Below are 22,886 nucleotides of genomic sequence, written 5' to 3'. Positions count from 1 at the left end.
ATTTACATGTCATTCCCTGTTCTTGCCTTCCTCTTCAGAGCCGCAATGGAAAAAAGTCAGGTGATTGTGTGCACATTTGTGCACTGTAGTTTAATTTATCAAATAAATTAAGTGACCACCAGTCAGTAAGAATAAGGACACAAGTTCAGTATTAACAGAATAACAAGAGCACATTAGTCTATAAAAAGTTTATTAGACTGCATGTAAAAGAAGTCATTACAGTCCCAAACTGCAAATAAATTAAAAGGCAAATACAACTCAAGTTTCAAAATTCACAATATTATATTTTTTAACCATCGTTGATAACGTGTCATATTTTCAAGCGACTGCGGTTCACTCTGAAGCTGTATCACAGCATGACATCAGAAACTGGGGAGCAAGGAGAGCTCTTCTTCCTCATGTCTCAATGGGGGGGGGGTGTTAATATTAATGATCACAGACTGCCGTGAACTAACAAGAATGAGATATTTAATAAGATTTCCTCTTGAGTTCAATGACGGTGTCTGACACAGCATCTCTCGTTTTGTCCAATTCAGAGGTAAAAGCACAACGGTTAATGTTAATAAGCAGTCGTGAATCGAAAGAATACAGACAGTTGCTGTAGGTCCAGAAAAAGATAAGCGTGGGCCCATTTACAGGAGGAGAGGCAGAAGGCAGATGTGAGGCAGATTAGTCATCAAATAGAACAGACAATATGTACAACAGAGAGGCAGGCAGGTACGCTGACAGTAGGTGGTTGGTCATGACAGGTGGAGACAGACAGGAGGAGAGAGGCAGCAGTAAAAGGCCAGAGAGTTGAACTGAAGAGGTAGACTGGAAAAACACAAAGCCAGCTGTGGGAAGGACGGACAGACAGCGACAGATAGCCTACTGATGAGTGTGTGTGTGTTGAAGGCAGAAACCATGAGTGAGTCAATTAAGTGTGTTTGATTTTTATATTTTACATAAGTTCAGAAATATTCATGTTGAGTTCATGAGGTTTTTTTTTTGCTTTACATAAAGCACCTAATAATGTAAATGTGTGTGTGTGCGCCCACAGGTACAGAGAAGGCTGAGGGTACAGGTGAGGTAGGTTAATTGGGTCTCAAGGGAACAAAACACAAATTATAGAAAAACATTTACACTATACACCTCCTGTAACATTTACTTAAACGTAAAATAATGTCAGAAAAAATGTAGCAATGCGCTATTAGCAAACTTTTTTTTTTCCTACAGTATCACTGCCAGTTATCTGCACCTCTTTGGGTAAGTCTCAGTTCTATGTCTGAACAACAAAACAAACAAACAAACACCAGCAAAGAGCATGTACAATAGCAGTTAAAGTACATTATCAAGTACAGTGGTGAAAATTACATTAGAAAAAAAGCACTCAGCTCTCAGCTCTCAAAAACAACCTTTCAGCCTCGTGTATGTGATAGATTTCAGAATAGTTGATTTCATTTTTAAGCTGCACTCCAGTCATCGCAGCCAGGGGACTTTCTAAATTTGGGTTACAATACTCTGGATATCAGCCACCTTTGATCAGTACGCTGCTTCTTTTATTTTTTGGACAACTACTCTTCTAACTCTATCAAGCTAATGCAGACATGTCAGTGCTAAGATGACTTGGGGAGGCCAAAAAGCAGCATGAGCTGGAATAAATGTGAGTGTGTGTCTAAGTGCACACACATTATTCCAGCTCACTTCACCCGACCATGTCTGTATTATATCACCGTCTTTCTGACTCTGAAACAACCCTTCTACATTCTGGGTTACAAAGATCTGTCAGCTCCCTCCATTAGTCTCTCTCCGGTCACCACTGGAGGCGAGAATTGAAATTTGAAAAAAAATATGACAGTTGGTGTCTATCTCTCATTCACTCATGCTCTCTCATACACACTCATGTAATGAAGCTTTCAGCAGCAGATGGACAATTTTCACAGTATAAAAATATTTCACTAAACCACAGAGAGGTCCACGATTTTACATTAAGCCCATATGTATCAGTAGCTGAAGCCACACAAAGATAAACATCGTTCATTAAGAGCTGCAGTCCAGAGCAAACAGGTCGGGAATAATCAAGTCTTAGTACAGACTGACTTCAGTAAGTCAACTTTTATGTGAGAGTAGGCAAACCAGTTAGGAGTGTTACAAAAGCAATACTCGGCAGTGTTCACATATTTAATAATATTCATGTAGGTCCTGCAAGATGGTGACAGATCATGTTTTGGAAATAATGCTAAGTGTTCTTGTAAGTCTGATGACATCCCACTTTTTTTAGTGTTTCCTATTCAGTGCCAGCTCTGGTTTACCTGGGTACAACCAAAATGATCCCTGAATAATGTCAGCATCACTGATGGAGGTGTTGTTGGCTCAGCCTGACAAGTATTCAAGGGACATCTGCTGTGTAAATTCAAACTGTTACGTAAACAAACTTGTCCAGCTAACAGTGACACTAAACTGAATCTATGCAAGATCAGTCAAGTTCAGTGACTGATCTGTGTTAGCCACACTGCTAACAAATGATCAGCAAGGAACTGACGGCAATAATCAGCACCACAGCACTCACTGGTACATTCTCCACCTTCAAGGGAAACTCCTACACACTAAACAGACGGGTGTGTATCAGCACAGGGCAAATCTTCCTTTAAAAGGCATCGACAGCATCTTTATAATAATCGCCTCTTCTCAGGCGCTGGTGCCGTCATTCTCTGCAGCTTGGCTGTCACTTCCTGTTGTTCCGTAGGTGATGAGTGTAGGTGGGGCCTCAGATTCGTCTCGCTGGCTGCCATGCCTTGAGTTGCTGTCTATCTGATGGAGGCTGCCGTGAGCAGAGAGTGGGTGGTCGAGACGTGGCATGCTGCCATGGAAACTGCACTCCTCTGTACCTCGGTGAACCATAGTATCACTCCTGAGGAAGCAGAGGGAAGGAGAGAAATCCTTAGTTTGACCTCATTCACAACTTTTGACAGAGAAACAGGAAGTCATGGATTTCCCGCTCTACCTGTCGTCACGAGTGCGGCGCAGGCTGCCGTGGTAGCTGGCCTTGCTGTGGACACTACTGGCCTTACTCCTGGTGGAGGTGGGATGGCCATGGTGAGTTCTGACTGGCTCATCAAGGTCATCTAGGACAGCCAAGTGGGTGGAAGAGGCGTGGGTAGATGTGCCCTACAGGAGGATGACAAGAGGTCAGATGGATGTAATAACTACTGGCATCATAATCTGGGACAAAGATTTGGTCTTAAATGTTTTGTTAAATAGTTAAATATAAGTTAGGCAAAAAAATACATATATCACAACATAAAAACATGTTTATATTCTGTACCTGCTCATTCCATCACTTAAATGAAGTAAAGAATCTATTAGGATGTTAAGATATTATTAGTCATTAGTCATTAGATAGTATGTTGTAAAAGTCATGCTATGGTATGTTATAAAAAATCATAGTATAGTTATGTTATAAAAAAAAGTCATGGTGAAGTTGTAAAGTTGGTTTTAACATGTTGGCTGTTTTAATGATTTAGCCACTACAATAAAGGCTTTTTAATACTTTCTTCCTTAGTATAGCATATATAGTCATAGTATAGCATGTTAAAAAAGTCATAGTATAGTATGTTAAAAAACAAAAAGTCATAATATAGTATGTTCAAAAAAGTCATAGTATAGTTTGTAAAAAAGTCACAGCATGATATGTAAAATAAAGTTATGTATAGTATGTTAAAAAAAGTCATACTATAGTATGTTAAAAAATCATAGTATAGTGTGTTAAAAAGTCATAGTATATTATGTTAAAAAAAAGTCATAGCATAGTATGTTAAAAAAAACCCATAGTAGCCTATACAATAAAAAAGGCATAGTATAGTATGTTAAAAAAGTCACAGTATAGTGTGTTAAAAAAGTCATAGTATAGTATGTTTAAAAAAATCATAGCATCGTATGTTAAAAAAGTCATAGTATAGTATGTTAAAAAAGTCATAGTATAGTATGATAAAAAAAAGTCATAGCATAGTATGTTAAAAAAGTCATAGTATAGTATGTTAAAAAAGTCATAGTATAGTATGATAAAAAAAAGTCATAGTATAGTATGTTAAAAAAAGTCATAGTATAGTTTGTCATAAAAAGTTATAGTTTAGTATGTTAAAAAAGTCATAGCATAGTATGTTAAAAAAGTCATAGTATAGTGTGTTAAAAAAGTCATAGTATAGTATGTTAAAAAAGTCATAGTATAAGTATGTTTAAAAAAAGTCATAGTATAGTTTGTCATAAAAAGTTATAGTTTAGTATGTTAAAAAAGTCATAGCATAGTATGTTAAAAAAAACTCATAGCATAGTATGTTAAAAAGTCATAGTATAGTATGTTAAAAAAAGGCATAGTATAGTATGTTAAAAAAGTCAGTATAGTATGTTAAAAAGTCACAGTATAGTATGTTAAAAAAAACTCATAGCATAGTATGTTAAAAAAGTCATTGTATAGTATGTTAAAAAAAGTCATAGCATAGTGTGTTAAAAAACTCATAGTATAGTGTGTTAAAAAAGTCATAGTATAGTATGTTAAAAAAAGTCATAGTATAGTATGTTTAAAAAAAATCATGGCATTGTATGTTAAAAAAGTCAGTATAGTATGTTAAAAAAAGTCATAGTATAGTGTGTTAAAAAAGTCATAGTACAGTATGTTAAAAAAAGGTCATACTAAAGTATGTTAAAAAAAAGTGATAGCATAGTATCATAGTAGCCTATAGTATGTTAAAAAAGGCATAGTATAGTATGTTAAAAAAAGTCATACTAAAGTATGTTAAAAAAAATCACAGTATAGTATGTTAAAAAAAGGCATAACATAGTATGTTAAAAATGTCATAGTATAGAATGTGTAAAAAAGTCATAGTATAGTATGTTAAAAAAAAAGGCATAGTATACTATGTTAAAAAAGGCATAGTATGGTATAGTATAAAAAGTCATAGTATGTTATAAAAAGTCATAGTATAGTATGTTAAAAAAAGGCATAGTATAGTATCTTAAAAAAGACAGTATGGTATGTTAAAAAAGTCATAGTATAGTATGATAAAGTCATAGTATATTTCGTCATAAAACGTCATAGTATAGTATGTTAAAAAAAGTCATAGTATAGCATGTTATAAAAAGTCATAGTATAGTTTGTCATAAAGTTATAGTTTAGTTTGTTAAAAAAGTCATAGTATAGTATGTTAAAAAAGGCATAGTATACTATGTTTAAAAAGGCATAGTATAGTATAGTATAAAAAGTCATAGTATAGTATGTTAAAAAAGGCATAGTATAGTATGTTATAAAAAGTCATAGTATAGTTTGTTAAAAAGTCATAGTATAGTTTGTCATAAAATGTCATAGTATAGTATATTTAAAAAAAGTCATAGTATAGTTTGTCATAAAGTTATAGTTTAGTATGTTAAAAAAATCATAGTATACTATGTTAAAAAAGGCATAGTATAGTACAGTATAAAAAGTCATAGTATAGTATGTTTAAAAAAAGGCATAGTATAGTATAGTATGTTATAAAAAGTCATAGTATAGTGTGTTAAAAAGTCATAGTATAGTGTATTAAAAAAGTCATAGTATAGTATTTTAAAAAAAGTTATAGCATAGTACGAATAAAAAAAGTCATAGTACAGTATGTTAAAAAAGTCATAGTATAGCATGTTATAAAAAGTCATAGTATAATATGTTAAAAAACGGCATAGTATAGTATGATTAAAAAAAAGTCATAGTATAGTTTGTCATAAAAAGTTATAGTTTAGTATGTTAAACAAGTCATAGCATAGTATGTTAAAAAATAGTCTCGCTCACCAGACCTTTCTCAAGAAAAGAAAGGTCTGGCTGGGCCGACTCTCACTTTAAGATTGGAGAAAAATACGCCCCAGCTGCTTGTATTTCTTTCAACCAATCACAATCGTTCTTGGCGGTGCCACAGCAACGGTGCGCTTGCAAAAATATTGCCGGGGGGAAACAGGTTTTGGTGTAACACGCCCACAAAAATATCGTCTACAGGACACGAACCATGGCAGAAAAATGGCTACATCCCCGCAAGATCAAACACTGCAAAAGTTAGTAAAGGACGTGTTGAAAACTGCAACCGGAGGTGGTAGGGCGGGACTTCAGCGGGTGGCTCGTTCTGCCCAATGAGAGGCTGATCTCTGCAGCGAACTTCCACCCACTCAGACTAGTTAAAAAAAGGCATAGTATGTTAAAAAAAAGTCACAGAATAGTGTTTTTAAAAAAGTCATAGTATAGTATGTCATAAAAAGTTGTTGCTTCTACAACTAGTATTACAGTGATTACTGCTGTACCGCCACTGTGTTTAGAGTCCTACCTGAGTGGATGTTCCTCTGGACTTCCTGACAATGGGGGTGTTGGGTTCACGCAGCAGAGACTGGGCAAAGTCTGGCTGCTCCTGCAGCACCTGACGAGACTCATTGACCCCACTGCTACAAAGAGAGGAGGTTGAGAGAAGGCAGGAGTGAGTGGTTTAATATTGGGAGAAAAGGGGAAGGTAGGGGGGAAATAGGTAAGCAGACAGATAAACCAGCTGTAGTCATAACCAGTAGTAATCGAATGTATGCATTCTCCCCCCCGCCCTCCCCTAAACTCTCTGTCTGAAGCAATAAATTCACACAGATAATAAAAAATAAAATACAAAATTATTATCAAATAGCATAATCAATTATGCAATACATGTGCTTTCACAAATTTGTTTTGAGTCTATCCTTGGAAAAAAACCTGGCCTAGAAAGCATTAACACAAAATTATATACAGAGAGAAAAATAAGGCCTAAAACAAATAAAAATTATCCAGTCTCTCTTCTTACTCTTTGCGTCTGCGTCCATGCAGGAAGCTTGCCCATTCAAAACAGGTCTTCTTACTGCCCACCCAGAAAACTGAGGGAATCCCCACCACCAACATCATCAGATATTTAAGTAGGAACATAACCATGGCTGGGCGGCCGGTCTGCTCCACCTAAAGAGAACAAAAAAATTAAATATTGAATCATCCAATAAAGACAACAAACAATGCTGAAATACAGCCTGGATTGTAAAAACAGCTACAGAAGGTGAAAATACTTTATTATTGCTTTAAAGTATTTAAGTACAGGACACATATTTCCTCAAGAGTAACACAGTAAAGAAATATAAAATGCTCAGGATGCCTGTGAAACTACTTGCACATTAAGTAGACCAAAAGTATCCAGCAGTAACAAATGTTTTTGACCCAGTCAGTCAGGATGAATGATGGACAAGTGGAGGTAATCCTAGAAAACCCCAGCTGCTTCAGCAGCTGAACTGCAGCAACTGCTCTCTCCTCAGCTGGTCTTGAACTTTGACGCAGGACACAGTATCTCCCACCAGAGGGCAGGAGCTCACAGCAGATGTGAAGATTGAGCGCTAAGAGCTGCTTTAAGTTTTCAAATATAAATAGAGAGCAAATCTAGGTAGTAGAGAAAGTAATAATATTTTTGAATTAAGTTCTCCTTTGAGTCATGACTTTATCTTTCTGAAAGATAAAACTCCACTGAGGAGCCATCAAACGCACAGCAACTGCTGTAATAACAACAAACTGCTGAGGCTGAGCGACCAAAACAATCATAAACACAGCAGAGTCCACTGTGAACAAACCATTACAGAGTCACAGATGGTGCTCTCACACTGCCATGGTGCTGTGGGGTGTACTGCATGGAAAGTACACAAATATGGGCATTTTGTGTTTTCTTTGATTTTATTTGAATTTTGACTGACATGACTTTTGTAGTAACACAAACAACTATGGACCTTTTAAAATTGACGACCTGCAAAGAGTAGTGGCTACAGACATGATGCCGTACTTAAAAAGATGTGGGTGCAACAAACTTTTCCATTAAAAATAAGTTTATATCCTGGTAATTAATCGTGCTGTTAACAAAGCATTTTCAAACTCACAGCAACTCCTACAGACAACTCCTATGGTAGGAGGTAATTAGAAGGCATTTATTGCTTTTGAAAGAAGAATTGGTATGCATTAATTAGCTTTAGTCTGTCTCGCCCAGGCTGAGAGTAAATGTCTCAGATTTAGGTCCTGAGATATAACAAGATGCCCTGGGCCTTCAGTAAATTACCACCCATGCACACATGCACACAAATGAAGTCACTTGAACTTGAACAATGGCTGCACAATCTTCAATTATCCAAAAACATGCAATTGTACCCTCTTACACATTTGCACGCAGAAACCCCCAGGGTCAGGATCAAGTAACACATAGCAACACTGAAATTCCAGAGCTACAATAGGACGTAAAGGGGTTCTCTCTCCTTATGAGCTCTCTCTCACACACAGCTACAGACACATGCATGCACACATACACTAACAAGTAACATAAGCACTTGCACCTGCCTCCACCCCCTCTCATATAGTCTGTCAGTCACAAATTAGCTGACACTTTTCGATTATGAAACCACTGTAACAGCGCTCAGCAGAATGACGGAAACATAAACAAACACTAAAAGTTTTGTTATCTTATCATTTATGTGTGAAACTGACATAAAGCTTTTGCTGTCTTGTGTGTCTGTACTGTGCACATTTATTAACTCATTAATTTCACAACTAACTGTATTAAAACACCACACACACTCCCACTACTCTTCACAACCGCTACAAAGACGTTATAGATTACAGGCAGCAGAGCATGACTGAGCAGGCCCTGAGAGAGAGACAGACACAGAGAGCGACAGAGAGAGTAGAGGGGTGGAAGGGGGAGACTGAGTGAGAGGTTGAGAGGCTGAAAGAAGTAAGTGTGTGAGAACCAGCAGAGAGAGTGAAAGACAAAGAGACAGGGGAACAGAGATGGCAGTTTTGTATGGAGTTGGCCTTGAGAGCTGTATTAGCTGAGCTAATGATGCATACAGTGCTCTGCTACCTACCCTCCACAGATACCTCACTCAGCCACACACGTGCAACTGGCAGATCTCTCACTCATTCACCCAAACAAGCACACACACTGTGTCTGCTCACTGAAGGTTTATTTCAGTTTATTACAATTTGGATCTTCTTGTGGGTTTGGCCATTATTTCTGTTGGTGATAATAAAGTCTTATGGTGCAGGAACAAGAATGAGTCAGAAGATTAAACAGGTTGAAACTAATGCAAACAGTAAACTTAATACCCCAAACTGTCAGTCTTAAGAATCCATTACAGAACAACAACCTGCTTTAAATTTGATGTACTGTATTTATCTATTATTTTGAGGCTTTTTTTGAAGCAACAAACAATGCATTAGATCTCAAGCAAGTGCCACAATAAATAAGCTGCGTCCCCCGGCCTTGTCTAGATAAGGAAGGTTGGGTCCAAGATAGTCAAGAATTTTTCAACTGATTTGGTTCTGAAGATCCAGTCTTTCTATCTGTATGACTGAAATCATGTCAGCCATCCACCTCTGGAAGAGAGGGGGAGAGGGTGATTCTCTCATTCTCTCAAAATGAGTCTTTTAGCAACAGTCATCCCCTGAATCAGGGACTGTTGCATGGCTGTAGGAAAGCAGAGAGTGGACTGTGAGCAGCTGAAGATAGCGAGTCCAGCTTTCAATTGGATGGTCATTTCATAGGCCTTTGTGTACCAGATGAATATTTTGGGTCAAAATCAAGTAAGTAAAGGGCAGAGTCAGAAAGGGTGACATATTGGGTGTTTCTCAAAGTCAAGGAAGGATCCTGAAATGGCTGAATATTAGGGATGCTACATCATCAAATCCCGCCTTAGGACTGTTTCAATGTCAAGGATCCTTCACATTCTACCAAGGTCCAGAGTCCTTCACTCTGAGAATTTTAAATGATGCATGTGTGTATCCTCAGCAGGTATAAAGTACCCACAATCCTTTGATTTTGCTGGAAGTGAAGGCAGGGCCTCTTCAATGAAACCTGCACCAGATTTTTAAAATACCGTAATTTACAATACAATTAAGATAAAACATAAACGTTTTTAAAGCAGTAATAGAGCACTAAGTGCCACAAAAGTTTCATTTAGCCTACGTGTTTGGTTTTTTTAAGTATAATCCAGAAACATATTCTCCCTAAAAGTCACGTGACTTTGAAAATACTGCTTAGATTTGCCAGAATTATTACAGTATCCTGAAACCCCCTTAGTCTGCTGAGGGTTAATGATGCACACCTGGGGACACTGAATGCTAGGAAGGACTCTTGCCTTGCCTCTGTAGGATCCTTCCTTGGAAAGACTCATCCTACCAAGGATCCTTGACTTTGAGAAACACCAAATGTGCCCTTTGATACTGGACACCTGTCACATAGTGGTGAGACAGAAGGGTCAATCTTTGCTTTTTCCAGTTTGACAGATAAAAAAATGGTTAAGATAATCTGGCTGAACTGTTGATGTTTACACCTTGTCTGACTGTCTGACTGCTCATGTTTTTTGCCCAACTGACTTTGTTGTAGCAATTATGTCATGTCTCCAGAGCTCAACAATTACTTTAGTGAGTACATTGTTATCATAACTGATGGCCCAACTGGCCATTGGTCCATTCTTCAGAATGTGTGCACGTCCATGGAGTCTGGAGAAGAATCTCGTGCCCTTATTGACACTTACTGTTTACCACTCTCACACACTAATAAACCCTCATCTTTCCTCTCTGATAAACACACAAGGTATCCAAGTGAATTAATGAGGATAGAAAACACTGAATCCTCCACAGCGGGTAACTGAGTACTTCACCCCAGCCAACTTTGGCAGTGTGACAACACACACTGTTTGTGTGAGTAAGTGAGATACACGGAGAGATCAGGGGGAGCCTGCGTGCTGCAGCAAGAGCTGTGACAGGAATACAGCTGGATGTCGTGTCAAGAGTGTGTTGGCGTATTTGTTTTCAATGTCCAGCTGAGATGACGGGCAGATCCTAAGAAGCCATCTGTTTCTGACAGAAGGTAATAGAATAGTTTTGATGAGCTACTCAACAGGGAGATTTATTCTGTGATATCTGGGGAATTTACAGGATGATCTAAGTATACAGTAACAGTGCAACTGATCACGACTTATTAAGTTATTTATGTGTACTGTTTTAACAGGCAGAGAATCTGGTGGTGTCATTTCTGATCCTCTAGTCTTACCTTATACCTATACCCAGCTATCCTCCCCTCACAAAAACTTAAAATATTAGTCACATCCCTATTAACCAGAGACACACACTATATCTTGCAAGCATAGCAACATTAGACACTCTCACACAAACGCATTTTCTCCCTTCTCTCTTTCCTTACCTTGTACGGGCAGGGGATGTGATAGTGCTTGCAGTTCTTCTCCATCCACGTTGTCTCCCAAATCTTTCTGTAGGTGTGTTCGTAGAAGTAGCATCCAATCACAGTCAACAAGGGGACCAGGTAGAGCACCGAGAACACTCCCATACGGATCATGAACTTGACTAGTTTTGTCTGGTTCTCCTTCTCCAGAGGGATCTCCATGCGCACCCGGTTCAGAGCAACAATGCCCACTAATAGGAGAGAGACACCCACCTGAAAAAAGAAGGACGAATGAGAGATCCAGTGACGAGGAATGGGAATTCAAAAGATCTTATTGATACCAATTTCATAATGGATTCTGCTTATTGGTCCAGTTCTTTATTGATCCCTGATCAATTTTCTGTGTGTAATAAAGTAGGCCAGCATAAAAAGGGGGAGCTCACGGTCAAGTTGAGGTGGCTGTAATCTGAGAACGAGCTGTAGCAACAGTCTGTCATCATATAAAATGGATGAAATGAGAGAATATTTGTACAGCTTTCGTTTTTATATAGGTTTTCTTAGTCAAAGAAAAACCTGATAAGCCTGCCTAGTGTGTGGCGCTAATGTTATTATAACAGGATAGTTGCCCTCAGTAAGGGATGTGCTACTCAGCTGGGAAGCAGTGGAACTTGTGTGTAGAGTGTCAGATACACAGCAATCCTGTAATTTAAGCCCATGTTGCATAGAAAGATGTTTTAACACATTGCTGGTGTTTCCACCCTAACCTGAAATGACCATTTTACAGATATTACAAGCGGCAATGTTTTTATCTGTCTTTGTGAGAGGAAGCCACGCTTAGGACCGTTTCCTCGTCTCCGCTATGACTCAGTCTTGTTGGAAGTTTCCAGCAGCACAGACGCAAAAGTTTGACGTCATTGTATGTCAGAAACACATGCCGGCATTGGTAGAAGGAATTAAAATGCTCAGCGCCATTCTAGATTTTGATGGATCGAACTGGTTCTTGATTCCCATCTCTATCAGTGACAGATACACATAATTAAAATGAATGATTATTTTTTTAAAGAGCTGAATGAGTAACAGACCAAAGAACTGTCAATCTTCAACCAGTACATTTACTTATCTATCCATCACTCCATATTCCAGCCAAAAATCTACTTGTTTCATTTCATCCACCCACCCATTAATCTGTTCACCCATCCATCCATTCTACTCATCAACTCTTTCATCTGCCCACCCACTCATTTATCTTCTGACTGTACTTACCGCCACGTTGAGGCAGAGTGGTGCCAGAACAAACCACCTCAGGGCATCTATGTCATACAGCCCTATGAAACACACTCCACTGATCCCATCTCCTTCAATTTTGTTCAGGGCCAACAGGGTGACAGTCAGGGCCCCTGGAAACCCCCAGGCAACAGCATGGAAGAGGAGGGCTTTCTTCTCGATGGCCTCACTGCCCCATTTAGGCACAGCGGCCAGGAACCAAGTGATTGTCAGTATGACCCACCACATGCTGCCGGCCATGGTGAAGAAATACAGGACCATGAAGAACAGGGTGCACACCTGAGAAAGAGAGAGTGGGAGCCAAAACTTTTGATCAGTCATGTAGGAGAAGTCAACAAATCATTAATTAAAGAATTTATGAATAAGTTAATCATCTAATAAGCATCTTACTGGAGTTAATAAGACCTACAGTCGAGCTGTCAAATGTTAAGAATGGTTCGTATTCCTACTTAAATATCTGCATCAAATTCAGTATGATCAATCACGTGAGAATAACTGGCTAACTGGTTTTATACTCTGTATCTAAAAATTTAAAACCAAAACTCAACAAAATGAAGAAAGTTAATGATGTAAATGTACATCTTACTACATAAAGTAAACTTACCTTGTTATGTGAGCCTTGTGTTATAGTTGCAGCTCTGAACAGGGATGGGCTGTATGCGTTGCACGCTACCCTGTCTTCCAACAAGAACCCCAGAAAGAAAACCAGTGACACCATGACATAACACACAGCGTAGAAGATTATTGGCCGCTCAGGGTATCGAAATCTAATGGGGTAAAACAAACAAAAGAGCAAGATAAAGAAACAACTAGCAAATTTTCTTTTCACTTCTTTTAAACAAGTGCTTCTTGTGCTTATATTAAAATGTGTGCAATATTTTACAAGTCAAATTTCTAATCACTGAACATTCCATTCAATCCTTCTTGAGTTTAGAAGGCAATCATGCTGTATTAGTTGATGTATAATATCATAAATATTAAGCCATTAAAACCTGGTCACATCGATGAGAAACGTCAGGAAGGTGAAGAGCGTTGCTGACAGACAGAGAGTGGAAACAACTCCAATGAAGTAGCGGATGAAGGTCAGCTCCTGCTGGTCGAAGAACATCGAGGGGCACGGGGCAGAACAGTCCTTCTTGCCCATGAATGTGTAACCCAGGTCTGGGTCGACCTTGAGCTCTCTGGGGCACCAGAAACCGTAGTCTCTCTGGACAGTCATGGATGACTGGTCAGTGGGGTCAGAGCCTGTTAGCAGGTCCTCCGGACGAGGATAGGGCTCGTCACAATCTGGGAACCTGGAAAAGAATGTCAGATCATGCAGCTTAATCTGCAATCAATTTTGGTGAGAGTCTTATTGATATAAATGAGGTGGACAAAATATTTTAAAAACAAACAAACACCTCTAACATAACAAAATACAATTCAGCAGCACCAGAAACTACATTCTCCAAAATGACCTCAAAGCTGAGTCGATACCTTTCAACAAATTCTGTTGATATTACAACCTTCATAACAATAGAATTTATTACAGGGCTGTATTAGACTGCATTCATTTCAACTAGGTGTACCTAATAAACTGGCAACCAAGTGTAGACACATAAGTAAAAAAGCTAATAGAACAGACAAATAAGATATGGCCAGATACCAGCAACATAGCTAGATTGAAATGTTTTAAAAGGTGTGACAGCGAAGAAGATAAAGAGGAAGAAAGGGGGGCTGCTGTATGGAGATAAGGGAGGAGAGGTGACAGTCAACAAAAGTGAGAACAGTGACAAGGTGCTGAAGTTTAGAGTTAGGCTTGGCTTGATGTGGGGTTGCTGTTGGCAGGAGTTCAAAGACAAGCAGCGGGCACAGGAGCAGTGTGGTATATGCAGAACATATACTGCAGGCTCAGTCCTGCACAAATACACTGTATATATTCAAAAGAAAACAAAATAATATTACCAACTGTATTATCTCAGATGCTTCAACACCCTGTTTGTGAAGACACTGTTTATATTTTCAAGTATTGAGCTGATTTAAAATGTAGCACACATACACACCTGCTACACTCCATGTCATCTGGCCAGGCTACTCCAAATACCTCCATGAGTTTGTTGCACTCATCCTTGGCCCGCTGGCAGAGGGATCGACACGGCATAGACACCTGACCGTATGCAGCGCACACCGGAGCGTACAGGGCGCACAGGAACATCCTCAGGTCGGCACTGCACACTAAGTTCACCATGGGATGAAAAGGCTACGGAGAAGATAGGGGGAGGGGAAAAATGAACTTTTTTTTATTTCATGTTTTGGTCTACCACAAAGCTCTAAGACGTGAAATGAAAGCATTGGCAGGTACAAAATAGTGTATCATAGTTACACAATGGTCCCAAAGCTCTCCTGCAAACACCCACATACTCAATCTTTCCAATGTAACATCCCAATATCAGCGAGAACAAGCTTGACAAGGTTGTTATTAAATCTGTCATGCGTGTGGGAATGAAGGGTAAAGTGAACTGCTATCAGTGGCAAATATGAGAAGGCTCACATGTAACCTGAAATAGCCATCAAAGAGGATGGAGGGAGTGCCAGAAGGAGGACAAATGTGTTCTATCTCCTCTGCTGCAACTTATACTACTCAGTATACCATCAATATTTAGAGGCTCATGAAATATGTACAGCAGCAATCATATTACCAAACATCCCTTTGAAGTAGGGGACGTCTAAGACCAACCTCTGAAGGCTGAGCCACAGCCATATGTCAATATACACTGAACAAACAGCAGCGCTATCCACACAACTAAAGATTATTGATTCTGGTCCTTGAAGTCATATTCTTAAAGGTTAAAGAGTCAGGCTTGTGACCTTCAGGCTGCTGATTCAAATTCTCAGAATTACTGAGAAATGCGAGTGATGGAAAAGAGAAAAAAACACCCTTAGCGGTTCCTTTAACAACTACTGCTGACATATCCCTGAACAAATACTCCATATGGAGCTCATTTATTTGTTATTCCATGTAAAAACACAAAGGCAATGGCTCAACTGCCAAAGGGCACTCAAGCACTGTGGGCAGTAATGCAACACCTCTCTTCTGCTGATGAAGTTTAGCTGGTGGCTACTTCCGCTCACGCTGACAAGTGAATAATTCATCAATTTGTTCCAAAAAACCTGCTGTTCCATAGAAATTAAATTAGGCTTGGAATACTGAAAATGCAAAGTATGACATTTTAAAATATGCACCAAGATGATTCGTGAATATGTACACAGATTTAAAACTGAGTAGCTCTCAGCTCTTTCTCTGTCTCTCAAGTCACAGCCTGGTTTGTGAGCTTCATTTGAAAAGAGAACTATGTTTCAGTGAGGATGAGTATCAATAGACAGACACTTAACTGTTTGGTGGCAAATGCTTTGAACTTAATTAGAAGGACTTTAATTTAAGTCTTAACTTAATGTTAAACACCTGTGAAAAGTTCTGCTTTTGTGTAATATGCACCATAGCTAAACAATTAATCACATTCAAACCAACATCATAGTGTAATAGAATGCAACTTTTAAAGCGCAAACACTGCAATTTCAAAAAAAACAAAAAACAAAACAAAACAAAAAAAAAAATGTTGATGCTTCACAAACATTTTCAACCAGGCAGCACAGAAGATCTATACAATCAGCACAGTTTGAAGGTGGACACTCAAGATTAGTGTCACCAATTCAGTGTCTAACCAAATGTCTCCACTTCTGTTCTTGAGATATGATGTTGACTAATGGTGAGAATAGTATTTCTGCAGAACACTATGATGTCACAAGGAACTGACCTTTGACCTTTTGGATATAAAAGTCATCACTTCATAATTTTACCCCATTAGACATTTGTGGTATATTTTGTGAGTTAAGGCCAAGAACATTTTTTGTGAGGTCACAGTGACCTTCCCACAAGGTGTTCTTGAGATATCGTGTCACAAGAATTGGATGTTTGGATGGATGGACAACCCCCAACCATGATGCCTCCAGCCACAGCTGTTGCCACTGCAGAGGCAGAAGTAAACTGCGTCGCAAGCTTTGATGCTTGAACTACTACTGATTGACAATGGCCAAGGCCGGGTTTAAGTGCAATCCACATACTGGCAAATTCCATTGCTTCCTGTAGTGAGTGTGTAGTTGAGTAAGTGAGAAAGGGAGAGTGATGGTGGATACGCCAAGAGCTGTTGGCAATCGGAGAGTGCGTGTAATTCCTGATCACAGTCTAGAAGCTAAAGCAGGAATGGTTATTGGTGTTACGAGGCGAGTGGTAGAGCCATAGTCTGTGTGCACTTTGTGTGATTTCTTACTGTAACTGACTGGAGATTAGTTAGATTAATATTTGTTTTTCATATATTGTTCACACCTGTCCTGTTGTTCTGCAGTGCTTTGCTGCCTTTTTTGATTTTATCTAGTAAGTCATGATGGTTATAAAACATGTTTACAAGGCTTGACGTGACAAGTTATAATATTCTTCTGTAAATGCAGGTTTTTACAATTCAATAGCTAAATAAAGATAAGTTATTTATACTAATTTATGCATCAATTCATCTCATTTCGCGATGGCCTTCCTTAAAGAGCAGTGTACTGGTGTGTTGACTCTATCCAATGTTGTGTTGGTTGGACTATAGAATGGTATATTGCTTTTGTATGGCAAATAATGGATAAGAAACTTAAAAAAAAAATCTGCATCGCAATCACAATATTAGTCTAAACAAATTGCAATTAGATTATATCCCCATATCGTTGAGCTTTGATACACACACCCAATATATTCAGCTTTTTTTTTTTCTTTTAATTTTATATACTTTATTAATCCCCCTGAGGGGAAATTCAATTTTTTCACTCTTTTTGTCATTAACACACAGGTCCGAAAGACACACACATGCACAAACAGGACCTATACATGCACAAAGTGGAGAGATGTCAGAGTGAGGGGGCTGCCTTGGTCAGGCGCCCCGAGCGGTTGGGGGGTTCGGTGCCTTGCTCAAGGGCACCTCAGCAGTGCCCAGGAAGTGAACTGGGACCTCTCCAGCCACCAGTCCATGCTCCATATTTGGTCCGGGCAGGGACTCGTACAGGTGACCCTCTGGTACCCAACCCAAGTCCCTATGGACTGAGCTACTGCCACTACTTTATTGATGTGCTCATACATCAACAACCATCAAAATTGTGTGCACTGAGCGCTGTTAGGTTTATGTGTGCCAAATGACCTGCATCTGTTCAGCTATTAAAAAGTCCATATTATCTGGCTGCACCAAAGCGTTTTCAATGCAGCTTTTAAAAGAAAAATCAGAGCAGAACTGTGACAGCAATGACTCGAGACTACAACAATCAGCAACGTGTGTTTGTGTGGCTGTGTATATAAATCATGTGTACATGGGACACAAAACAGCACACTGACATTGATTGCTTGCCACAAAAGCTACAGAATATGTTTGCAGACTGTACGAGTGAATTTGTGCAAATACCCATGCATCAGTGAACGTGTATGTGTGCGTGTGTGTGTATGTTTTATGCATGTCTATGTGTGGAACCAGGCCTTGTGAGTGTGTTTTGATTGTTCTGAATTGCTGTGTTCTAGATCAGCACATTGGAGTAAAGGTCCACCAGTAAATGGGTGCAGCAGTGCATGAGCTGTGTGACATAGTTTTGAGTATTGCACAGACACATGTAGGCAGGCACACACACACTCACACACACACTCACACACACACACACACACACACACACACACACACACACCACTCTGCTCCGTTCAATAATTCACGCATTTTACAACCCATGCGTTTCCTTAAGTGTGGACACGCAAGCTTCTCTGTGCAGGGATGTAAAACACATGAGCTCTGATTGTGGACTAAACCTCATGAAATCCAGCGTGCCCTACATATGAACCACAACATTCTAAATACATAATTATGTTTGGCTGTTAAATATTGAATGTGTTAACATGCTCATTAGTATCCTGCATTTGAGTCGGCGTGCATTTGTGTCTTTATTTCTCATCATCTCAATCACTATGTACTTGTAATATACAGTGGAGAATTGGTGGAAAAGAAATAGGGCTGGGTGATAAAACAATAACAATTAACAATAATTATCTCAATACAATTTTGATCTTCTCGATGAAGATATAATAATGATCAATAAATCCTCCATATACACCACCCATATGCCTGCAGAGGAGGACGATAATTCACCTTAACCACCAGTTGCCATGCTCCATTAAGTAGAAGAAAAAGAAGAAGTAGTAGCAGTAGTAAAAGAAGACGAGACCGCCTACTAATGCTTTAATTATGGATAACATTGTTGGGCTACCCTACGATTGAATTTGCCACATATCGTTAGCTACAGTAGCTGTTTAATCGACTCATTTAATGCTAATAGTAAGTTAGCAAGTTAATGTGACCGACTTGCGGCTATTTAATTAGAATGATGTGACATAACGTGACTAAAGGTTACATGATAAACTTTAAAACATATCCTCATCAGTTAACATGATTTCTGCCCTTTCATTGGCAAGAAGCGATCCCACGCTGCCTGAAAATGTTATCAAACTCCGTCTTTTGTTATTGTTTTGTTTGAGAAACAGCGGAAATTAATATAGTAATATAGTAAAACTTGTAGAGAAAGTACTAACCCAAGTTGAGATTTTTGTCTATTTATTTTGTTTACATTGTCAGTTAAAACACAATATATTTCAAACAGAATTAAGATTTCTTTGTCCACTTATTATTTTATTTATTGACATTATTTTGATTATAATTGTTTTGAAGCTACATCAGATTTAATGATAATACACTGGATTTATATAGCGCTTTTCAGGATACTCAAAGAAATGTTCTGCCATTTGACAAATGTTGGTCACGTTCTGACAATAAATAACAGTTTAAACCACAATTCACTGTATGGATTCTTCAACTTTTACTCAGAAACAAAAATCAGACTTTAAACTTGAAAGAAACAATGATATTACTTTTTAAGCCTGATAATTATCAATATTGACTGATAGAACTTTTTTTATGGTGATAATATTTTTAGCCATACCGCCCAGCATTAAGGAGAGGTGCTGCCTCCTTAACAATTTTAATTGGGATGCCTTAGTAACTGTACAGGACTGTGCCTGATCACAGGACTGATCAGACTCTTATTTGAACATGACAATAAAAGAGGAGGGCCTGACTTATGGCCTGGCTACATGGCTAACCAATACTATCAAATATGTTCCATATTCATAACTGAAACAATGTGGTGTGTAGGGATCTAACATTCAGTTACAACACCAGTAGCCAATGAGTCCCAAACTTTAGGCATTGTGTTCTTTATTAATAATAGTAATGAAAACCAGTTAACAACCATTTATCAATTTTAAAACCTGTATAATTTGAGAGCCCTCTGTAGTCTCAGCTCGCACAAACAAAGTTGTTGTCGTTTTGTTTCTTTTGATCTTCTGAGTGCATATATGTGCATGCTACATTTACTATAAGTCAGTGACAACAGATTTGTCAGAGTGGCTACGGTTTCATTACAGGTACTGATGTCTGTTATATGTGTGACATTGCCTCAATTACATCTATGTGTGCAACACTCCATCCTAGACTTGACAGCATAGTGTGAGCCTGAGTACAATTCAGAGACAACACATTATCATTGCAATCTGTGATAATGTGCCTGATGCAAAGACTTTTTCAACATTAATTAGGATCTAAAAGTTTTTTGTTGCCCTCAACAAAAATATTGGCATCACTCTGAAGAACGGCCTGTCTGTCCCTGTCTGTCCCTGTCTGTCCACCTCTCTCACTCATACTTCCATTACAAGCCTGAGGCCACACTTAAATGAGTGGTAGTTGCTTTCTGCATGGGTTTCTCTGCCCAGCAGAGTGTAGCCTTTCTTCATGCCTCTTCATACTAACTGTGCTGTGAATATGTGTGTTGCTACCAAATTGTGTGCCCCCATTCTGCCCATTTCTCCCGTGCATGTAGGGTTACGCATATGTGTGTGTGTGTGTGTGTGTGTGTGTGTGTGTGTGTGTGTGTCTCTGTTCTTGTATTCTGGGTAAGTATGTCCCAGTTATCATGGCTGCTAGTGTGTGAGTATACACGGCTTATGTACGTGCACAAGTCAGCGCGTGTGTGCAGCTATCTGTGTGCAATTATTCTGACAGTCAGGGCAATTGCCCCCCATCTTCCACCACAAAGAGAATATTGATATTAAGTGGCCTAACTGTGCCACCCAACGAGAGAGGAGGGGGCAGGCAATCAGCTTTCCACAGAGGGCGACTAGAGTGAATTGTCTGGCACTTTGTAGCCAGTTGTGATGGAGGGGAGGGGAAAGGAAAGCAGGAAAGCCCTGAGGTTGCAGACTGCTACTAAAGGATGGAAAGATGTAGGAGAAGGAGGCAAGGAAGGGAAGAGGAGGACACAAGAGAAAAAGGAAATGAAGTGCATCAGCTCTCTGCAATAGATGCTTGTGTCTTTCTGCCCTTCCTTTAATGTGTAGCAGACTGAATCCACTTAATAACATTAGATGTAAAAACCTCATACCAGCCATAAAGGCTGCATGAGAGCAAGAGGACAATCAGCAATATGACAAACTCATTGACCACTCTGCCTCTCAATGCTCAAGGAGTGACCGACAAGCCCAGTAGGCCACTCCTGCACCCACTGTATAGTACACTATCTAACACATGAATGAATGACTCTGTACACAACAATCCCACTGCCCAGAACACAAGTGAATTCTTCTGATTGTGTTTTTAAATTAAGGATTTTGTATACAGACATTTCAGACTATTTTCCTGTATTTTAATTCACTTAAGAAAATGGTGGTAAACAAAGAATGCCTGAAGTTGAAGCATGCTATCAAATATTTAGTGAAGGAAATATTGAACAATTCAAGTCAATGATTGAGGGTGTTGCATAAGAAAATATCTATATTGGCATACAAATCATTTACACATCATTTCACATTTTTACAAATGTTTTCCTAGGAGGCTAGCCTTCTCACTAATTACTGGCCAGTTTCTTTACTACCTTGCTCTTTCAAAGGCTTGGAAAAGCTTGTTTATGACTATCAAAACACCTAACAACATCCTGTGTAGACATCAATCTGGATTTTGAAAAAATCCTTCAACATTTATGGCTCTCCTTTGACTTAAGGATAAAATTACCATGGCATTGGACAGGAACACATTTGCAATTGGCATTTTCTTAAACCTATCAAAAGCGTTTGATACAGTAGATCATACAATTCTTATATCCAAACATCACCGTTATGGCTTTAAGAATGTGGTTACCAGTTGGCCTGGTGATTACCTTAGGAACAGAGATCAGTATGTATCTAAAAATAATTGTATCTCAAATCAAACTATATTGTGGAGTGCCTCAAAGATCTATACTTGGACCTCTGATTATCATAACTACTTGTTTTGTCTCTTATATTGTCATATTAAGGAGAGAAATACCATTCGTATTAGAATAGATTAGAAATTCTAGAGGGGAGGTTTTCACTATAAGCGCCTTCTGGTTTCTTACCTCACTTGCACAATCCCTGCTGTTTATTTTTATATACTTGTTTTCATCATATCTTGTGTAAAAATAAATGTCAAATTCAACACTGGAGAGAATTTGCTTCCAGTCATTACAGACAATAGGTACACTAACTATGACTGATTAATGAGATAGGTGGAGTTCATTTGAACTTGGCTTGACTTAGTCTAAATCATATGAATTTAAAAAGCACTGCAATGACCGACCAAATTAATTTGCTGAGAAATGTGCTTCACCACAGACAACAACTTTATTTTCTGTTGCCTCCAATATGCAGGCACCCAAGCATGGCCCTCCACTTAAATGGTAAATGGACTGCACTTGCATAGCGCCTGTCTAACCTTCCAACCACTCAAAGTGCTTTTACATCATGTCACATTCACCCATTCACACACACATTTACACACTAGTGGCTGAGGCTACCATACATGGTGCCACCTGCTACTCAGTGAGCATTCACAAACACACACACACACACACACACACACCGATGGAACAGCCATCAGGAGCAATTTGGGATTCAGTATCTTGCCCTAGGATACTTTGACATGCAGACTGGAGGGGACAGGAATCGAACCCCCGATCTTCCAATTCAATCAATCTTTCAATTAATCAATCTTTATTTATAAAGCACTTTTCATACAAAAAATGTAGCACAAAGTGCTTTACATGGTTAGAAGAAATGCCCCTCCCATCCACCCCCCAGCCACCCACACCCCCACAGACACACCCACCCACACACACACCCACCCACCCACAAACACAGTTATGATGTAGACATAAAAACATGTGGCAGAGCGCAGAGCAACCAGGTGAGGAAACAATACCGATTATTGTTTC

General features: G+C 38.9%; 1 protein-coding gene across 2 annotated transcripts in view; it reads right to left on the bottom strand.

Moving 5' to 3' along the window:
- Positions 1–173: 173 nt before the first annotated feature.
- Positions 174–22,886, bottom strand: part of LOC117256439 (frizzled-3-like) — a 41,803-nt gene continuing 19,090 nt past the window's right edge. The window contains exons 3-11 of one of the 2 annotated variants that reach the window (XM_033625861.2): positions 14,543–14,739; positions 13,493–13,795; positions 13,105–13,267; positions 12,480–12,779; positions 11,238–11,489; positions 6,816–6,964; positions 6,321–6,435; positions 2,984–3,147; positions 174–2,890 (exon numbers count right to left, since the gene is read on the bottom strand). In XM_033625861.2, coding sequence (XP_033481752.1) covers positions 2,668–2,890; positions 2,984–3,147; positions 6,321–6,435; positions 6,816–6,964; positions 11,238–11,489; positions 12,480–12,779; positions 13,105–13,267; positions 13,493–13,795; positions 14,543–14,739 — 1,866 coding nt within the window. In that variant the 3' untranslated portion in view covers positions 174–2,667. The remainder of the gene's footprint in view (positions 2,891–2,983; positions 3,148–6,320; positions 6,436–6,815; positions 6,965–11,237; positions 11,490–12,479; positions 12,780–13,104; positions 13,268–13,492; positions 13,796–14,542; positions 14,740–22,886) is intronic. The other variant, XM_078160614.1, reaches the window with a different exon arrangement.

The sequence above is a fragment of the Epinephelus lanceolatus genome, chromosome 2, assembly GCF_041903045.1.
Source record: "Epinephelus lanceolatus isolate andai-2023 chromosome 2, ASM4190304v1, whole genome shotgun sequence".
NCBI lineage: Eukaryota > Metazoa > Chordata > Actinopteri > Perciformes > Serranidae > Epinephelus > Epinephelus lanceolatus.
Note: the sequence above shows the minus strand (reverse complement) of the source record. Positions and strands in the feature narration are given on the sequence as shown.